The sequence below is a fragment of the Gavia stellata genome, chromosome 2, assembly GCF_030936135.1.
Source record: "Gavia stellata isolate bGavSte3 chromosome 2, bGavSte3.hap2, whole genome shotgun sequence".
NCBI lineage: Eukaryota > Metazoa > Chordata > Aves > Gaviiformes > Gaviidae > Gavia > Gavia stellata.
The window spans coordinates 2,409,707-2,416,906 of record NC_082595.1 but is presented as its reverse complement, the minus strand read 5'-3'; the positions used below and the strand labels follow the sequence as shown (position 1 = coordinate 2,416,906).

Genomic DNA, 7,200 nt, shown 5'->3' with positions numbered 1-7,200 from the left:
AAATTGTTTAATAATGTGACCTACATCCTGCCCCTCTCAACCTGCTCAAGTGCCTAGTCATCTGCATTCATTAGCAAATTAAGAGCAGAGATTAAAAACTCTATTCCATGTCCCAAGATATAAATTTTCTGTGTTTTGCAGAATCCTTGGTTTCACCTAGATGCTTTTAAAGAGGTGCAGACAAACAGGCATAGCGTCCATTTTGCATTATACCATGGTGCTTTTGGCAGTATGTTTAAGATGTGACACTGACTTAGCCTTGACTAAGATACACTGTTAATTTATTTTGAACTTCAATTTGCATTTTTGTATATTCAATTTTTTTTAAAAAAAAAGGAATTGTGCTTGGAAATTTGGTCAAAGCCCAACACACATAAGAGAGTCTGGTTCATCAGCATTTAAGGTGCTTGTGGTTTATGATAGTATCCCCATGCTTAGATTTCTTGGTGCAGAAGCTTTAAAATTCAGTGTGATAGAGACCGAAAGGGAATACACAAGGAAACCATCTCTGCTGCTTGCAGAAAGCTTTCAGCGGTGATGGTTGGGGACTGCATTAGAGGGCAGACCAAGACAAGGAGTGTGTTAGGCACCAACCCTCCCCTCTCAGGGCTTTGTTGGCTCTCTCCCTTGCCCTGGGTGTGAACAAGTGAGACCTTGACCTTCAGGCCTTGGACTCAGTTGACTCTTTGGGAAGGGTGCCGTAGACCATGACTATAGGGCCAGGACTGATTATGCTGGGTGTTTTATTCTTACCGCTGTGTCTGAAGTCTCACCTTTGCCAGCATTTTGGTTAGGCGTGGGCCAGCTAACACTGACAAGCGGAGACAAGGAAAATAAGTGCAGTTTAGCAAAAAGTTACTTAATGAAGGAAAACGGATATAATACAGGGATTGTTTAAAGAGGCTAAGCTAGCACGGCTCCTGTGGGGTGAGGCCTTGGACCAAATGTCAGCCTACGCCCCCCCCGGCCCGCCACTCGCCCGTTCCCCCTCACCCTGCCAGGGTCCCGGAGGCCCGCGCGGGCAGCGTGCGGTTTCTGCCCCCGGCGCTGTCCCCCTCTCCCTCGCACCGAAGCGGAGCGGGGCAAAGCCCCTTTCCTCTCCACAAACGCCCCGGGAGCGCGGGGTGCGCGGCCCCCCCGCCCCTTCCCCGCCGCCGGCTCCTGAGGGCGGCGAACGCCCGTTACCCGCCGCCCCCCCCCCCCCGCCCTCACCCGCGCACGCGCCTGGCCCGCGAGCGCCGTCCCCGCGCGGCGGCGCCGCCTCGCGCAAGGCCCCGTCTCCTCCCCCAGAATGCACCGCGCCAGGCAGCCTTTGAAAAAGCGGCGCGGCTCGTTCAAGATGGCGGAGCTCGATCAGCTGCCTGACGAGAGTGAGTAGCGACCCGTGCCCCCGCCGCCGCCGCCCGCCCGGCACCGCCGGCCCCTCGCCCCCGCCTCCCTCCCCGGCGGGACACCCGCGCCGCGCCCCGCCGCCGGCCCGCCTTCCTCCCTCTCGTCGTGGGCGCTGTGCGGGGCCGGAGCCCGAGCCTCCTCCCTGGCAACCGGGCCGGGCCGGCCCCCCCACCCCCGTCGCCGTCGCCCCGCCGCCGCCGCCCCTCCCGGGCGAGGCCCCGGCCCAGCCGGTGGCGCGGGGAGGGCAGCGGGCGAGGAGCTCCCTCCTGAGGGTGCGACCGCCGTTGCCCTCGGGGGTGCTGGGGCTGGGCCCCCCGCCCCGCCCGGCTGAGGCGGCTGGGCTGGCCGGGCGTCCCTTGCCGGGCGGGCGGGGAGCGGGGCGGGGGCGCGGGAACCGGGAGCCGGGCGGGGATGGGAGGGCGCGAGTGTGCGGGGCACACCTGACAGCCTGCCCTGCCTGCGGGGGTGCGGGCGGGGCGGGGGAAGGAGCGTCCTGCCCCGGGGAAGGGGTGAGCAGCCTAGTGCTCCTGTCCCTTCTGTCCTCCTGGGCGGGGGAGGAGGGCTTCTATATTCATCGCATGCGTTGCGTTCGGCGTGAGCACCTCGGAAGGACTGGGGGGGTTAGGGCATGCACATTGCATCTAGGGGGCACTGAGAAATGCAGAGGGAAGAGCTCAAAGACCCTGTATTATGTGTCGGTAGATGAAAACTAGTTGTATAGGAAGACAGTATGAAAATATACGCTTGCCTACATACAGACCTATATATCTGCAAAGGGTTTGTGTGGATGTCGTTTTCAGTGCACACGATCAGGTAAAAACTTAGGTATAGACGAAAAAGATACACGCGTTGCTGTATATATAGATTCACACGCAAGGTACTTGAGTGTTACAGAAGAGGAAATTATTCAATGTAAAACGTGCCTACACACTATCTTGATACGTCTTCTTCCAAACTGTAAATACATACCAAGCTAAAACTAAGGCATTTAGTAGTTTCAATAAACGTGCATGCAACAGGGTAGACTTACATTTCTGATGACGCTGTTTTGTGCATCACCATGCAAGTTCGTGAACATACCGACTGTTTCTATATCAGAAGATTCTCAGAGAGAGGTTGACTCAGAGTTGAAATCTTGCTTCTGACTACTCTGTGTGGGTCTTTGTTACAACTCCAACAACTGTCAGGAGAAAAATTGGTTAATATGCCTACGTGGCCAGTGTCATTGTGTTAACTGAACAGATTTATGAATGATCATCGTAAATTAAGGACAGAACTGACACTCTCAATTTGGTACAGCTCAGTCATGTACGCTGTACTGCATTAGAGTCTGATTAATACAAGTCATGGACCAACTGAGACAACCGTAATTAATAATTAGCAGTGTTCTATTGCTTATTGAATCAACTTTCCCTCTTCGCTAGAATGGATGGTGTTTGAGTTACTGTTCCTCCTTTTGCCTTACCCATCTTCTAGGGAAGGCACTGTGTGTTTCAAGAAGCTAACATAGAGTATGAAAAATAAATTTTTTGTCTCTGCTACCTTTGTATTGCCTACAGTGGCATCAGGAAGGTTTGACAGGCCCATTGCTTCACCTGTAACAGGTACTAGAATAGAACGTGTGCCTCTGTTTCACTTAGGATTGTGCTGTACTGCAGACCCTTGCCAGCAGTGTCATTGTTACAGTTTCTGCTCAGCAGGTGAAGCAGACATACAGTGTGTATATTTGTGAAGGTAATAGGCTTCTGCTGTGCTGACCTTGCCCCTAAGGTTTCCATTTACCTAAGTTTGATGCAAGTAGAGGATGTTTTGGTTTTTCATCAAATAGGGAGCTTCATGTTTTCTGTAGTGTTGGTGAACTGCTAGAAATGTGAAAGTCTCACAGAGTGTTTGCCTTGTGCTTCCATTCCTATTCTTTCCAGTTTTGGTGAGCTGGATGTTTTCAAATTACACTGTAACTATTGCCTCACGTATTTCTTTCATTTCCAGTCCTACACTTCAAATGAAAATGTAGACTTAGTCCTGACTGATTTAACGCTGACTTCATGCAGCTTTCAGTTTGCAACTTAATTTATGAGGGGTAATAACAGTAAGCATTGCAAAATTGTTTTTGGAATCTTCCATAGTGGTGTAAAAATAAGTTCCTGAAAAAGTTAAATAGTTCATGGCTAACAGACTTTCAGATTTATGTATCATCCCTGTGAATTTTCTCCAGCATAGTTTATAGTAAAGTAGTAGACCATAACTGAGTTTTCACATAAAAAGAATTAGAAGTAAACACAGCATACTCGGTGACAAGACAGCTGACGTTTTGCAGTGTGGTAAGAACTATGCGGTTTCACTTTCAAATTGGAAATCTGATTAAGTGGAATTTGTCCCAGAGTGTTCTGATAGCACCTACTTGCCCTCTGGCAAGTTCTGTAATGCAGCTGGGCAGTGAATATTCCTGAACCCAGGTGGGAGATGAATGTAGTGCACATAGTTGTCTCTCATAATATGTGCTTATTTTATCTGCTAAAGTTACTGTTGGTCCATTCTTCTCTAAAGCTGACATTCTGTCCTTCTGAAACAGATAAGAGAGTTCACACTGACAACCTAAAAAATGAAGAAGATGGCAGTGAGTAAGTTTACATGCATTTCTTGTAGTCAAGGCCTTTTCTCACTAGTGCTGCCAGGGGAGAGCGATACAGTAACCTGGGATGGAGCAAAGTGATGTGAAGAAAGAACAATTCTGTGGCAAATCCTCTAGCTGAAAAATTCCAGAATATTAAAGGTCCCAATTGCAGAAGCACTTCCAATACTAATAATTGGATTTGTATTTTAGAGACAAAATTTATTTCTGCGGACTGTTGGGTTGTAATTTTAGTCAATGCATTTTTTTTCCCCCCCTCTTATCTCCTGGTAATTTTGCAGTGGAGGTAAATAGTGGGCAGTTTTACTGCTGCAAACCAGATGGCTATTTCTGTGTCTCAGAAAAGGAAAAGAGTTGATTGTATTGTAGTGTACGTAATGCTGCCCTGTCTCTCGCTACTAGTAATAGCAATCTTGTTTGTGGATTACTCGGTTATAAAGTACACGCAGTAAAGCTGAGGTGAGACTTTGATAAAACAGACGACATGTGCAAATGTGACTAGCAGAGCGTCCTAGTCCTGGCAGAGGCAGAGCTCTGCAGACAACAGCGCAGGCAAAGCTGCGTCTTGGTGTGTTCTTTTGCGAAAGTGAGTCTGAATGAGGAGCGCGCCTGGAATCAGCGCCATAAAAGTGAGAGTGTGTTGCCATTTTTGATAGAAGTGCTTAGCTAACTAAATGATCAACGGCACGGGGCCAGGAGTAAACCACCGAGCTACGATGGAGTGCAGCGTATCTGTGTTGTATGTAGGCAAACACCAACAAGTGGCAGGTGAATCAGAGAAAAAGAAGCCAGACTGTAGTAGTGGTGGGTGTCAAAGTGTTAACCTTTTACAGTACAAATACTGAAAACAGTAGTATATTGCCAAATATCATATATTGGCAGACATCGCTGGTACTGTTTCTAGGGGCTTGTGTTTTAGGACAGGCAGAAGAAAGGAAGGGGGACAAGGATCTTTCTGCATGGCCTTTTATCCCATGGATGGAGGCTGCAGCGTAAGGGCAGCACTTCATGCAGAAATCGTTGTCGTTACCCCCAGAACAAACTTAGGCTGTGGTTCACAGGCACCCTGCCCCTGCATAGCCAGTTGCTCTGTTCTGACGCGTTCCTGGGTGACTGGAAGAGGGATGTTGCGCACTTCTTGCCGCTTTCGTTTTCCAGTCCCAAGGGGCCGTGAGCCTAGCACCACTATGCTCTGGACATTTGAGGCAAAAAATCAGCAGAACTATATGACATTACAGCATTTGGGAGAAGGCTCAAGATTAGTTTTGTGGCTGCTAATAATTTTGGGATTGTTTGTGCTGCATACCTTTAAAATTGTATGTTACCATGGTATCAGCGTATTGTCCATCATGAGAATGCAGTGTTTCAAAAAGAGTCCATCGTGAGAATGCAGTGTTTCAAAAAGAGGGCTTTGGTATTGTGGTTATTGTCTGCACAAGTCCTGTAAAAGGGTTCACATGGCTGAAAAACTGACTTCCTTCCAGTAGTTAAATTAGGATTTGAAAATACACGAATGTCAGTTTATTAGTGGGTTCGTAACACCAGGGAAATAGTGATTCATGCTTGAAGCTGAAAGTTATTGTTTGTTTATTTATTTATTTACCTCTTCAACAAACCCAAAGTTTTGGGGGAGCTTAGAAGCTACCTAAAGCCACTTTTTCCTCTGATGCATGCTTTTTACTTTCTAAGCTTTCCTGAATAAGCTATCCTTTTAGTGGCCAATCGTTTGAGATGCTTCCTCTGCTGAAACAACTTGTGCTGTGCTTGTGTAGATGAATGATCTCTGGAGGGTTAATGACTCAATCTATAATCAAGGCTCCTGTTTTTCCCTTCTTCTCCATGAGTTTCCTCTGTCACACCATTTTTAGTGCTGGCAACGTTGTTTAATAACATAGGTTTTTGAGGTAGTCGTGCAACCAATGTTAAAATAACTGCTTTCTTGTGCAGAATTTCAATAAAATAGTGTAATGATCTGGAGAGGAAAGGTTTTGCATTATGTAATTGCTTATCTGGAATCTGGAACCTAGAATTTTCTATATTGATTCAGATATGCCCCTTTGTGCCCACACATTAGTAAAATCAGTAGCTATGGAATGCCCCTTTGGTCACTTGTAACCTTTATTTTCAAAATTGTAATCAGCTGTTACAAATTAATTACAAAAAAAAAATCTGAAAACACTTTCACAAATGTAATGTGCTTGTCTGTGTTTCTGTTTTACATTTTAAGATCAGCTGTTGAGAAGCTGTATTTAAACTGCTTTGCTTCATGTTAGTACTGAAGATATATATCAGGCCATCCACAACTGCCCGTACTAAATTGCAGTCATACTCCACCTCTTTTGTTCAGTTATGGTATTTTCAAATGGGGGGAGGCAATCGATGCTTGTTTTTAAACTTCAACCCAACTTTAATTTTTGAAAAGGAGAAAAGCTTGCTTGTTTTTCCCCCTGCCTCAAAGCCTATCTCCAGATCAGAAATACTTTTTAGAGGGCGAACTATCGGAGTTCCTTTTGAAGTCTGTTCATGCTGCTTGCAGAGCAGTTCGAGGAGGTTTTTTAGGTTCTCTTCATGGTAATCTTCTGTACCTTGTGCTGGGAGAAGGATGTTGGGGCTAAAGGAATGATTCCTGGTGGCCGCGCCAGCGTGGGGAGCGCGGCAGTTCAGGACTCGGGGAGCTGTCCATCCGCCAGACCCCGCACCAGCAGCCGCTGAAGCCGATCGGGTTTTTAGCCAGCCTAGCATGAAAACATCAGGGTCCTTATCGTGCTAGACTTGGCGGACTTGAGGTTATTTTAATGTTGATTTTTTTTGTTGTTTTAAATTTGGTTTTACGTGGACTTCCTGCAAATCACTTCTTGGAAGTGTTATAAAACACATAAATACACTTATTCCTGACTCTTAGTTACTAATGAGCTTCCTGTTATCATACTATTAAATGCCTCATAATCTAGCACACAGTTATTTTTACTGCACGTCTGTACTTTACAGATTAATTTGGGGGGGCAGAAAAGGCCATTATAATCATCTTTCATTCTTCATTAAGCATGCTAGGATACTTGTGTGTGGCATTTCTGTGCATCAATTCTATGCTTCCTTTTTAGCTATAGTTTTCTCTTTAAAAATAGTTGTAAACTTGGTTTAAAGATTTTGAATGATAGGGAGCTTGACATGCCCTT

General features: G+C 46.5%; 1 protein-coding gene across 4 annotated transcripts in view; it reads left to right on the top strand.

Annotated features, from left to right (window-relative positions):
• Positions 1-1,291: 1,291 nt before the first annotated feature.
• LIN9 (lin-9 DREAM MuvB core complex component) overlaps positions 1,292-7,200 on the top strand; it is a 38,358-nt gene continuing 32,449 nt past the window's right edge. For all 4 annotated transcript variants that reach the window (XM_059834374.1, XM_059834364.1, XM_059834356.1 and 1 more), the window contains exon 1: positions 1,292-1,370. In XM_059834374.1, coding sequence (XP_059690357.1) covers positions 1,292-1,370 — 79 coding nt within the window. The remainder of the gene's footprint in view (positions 1,371-7,200) is intronic.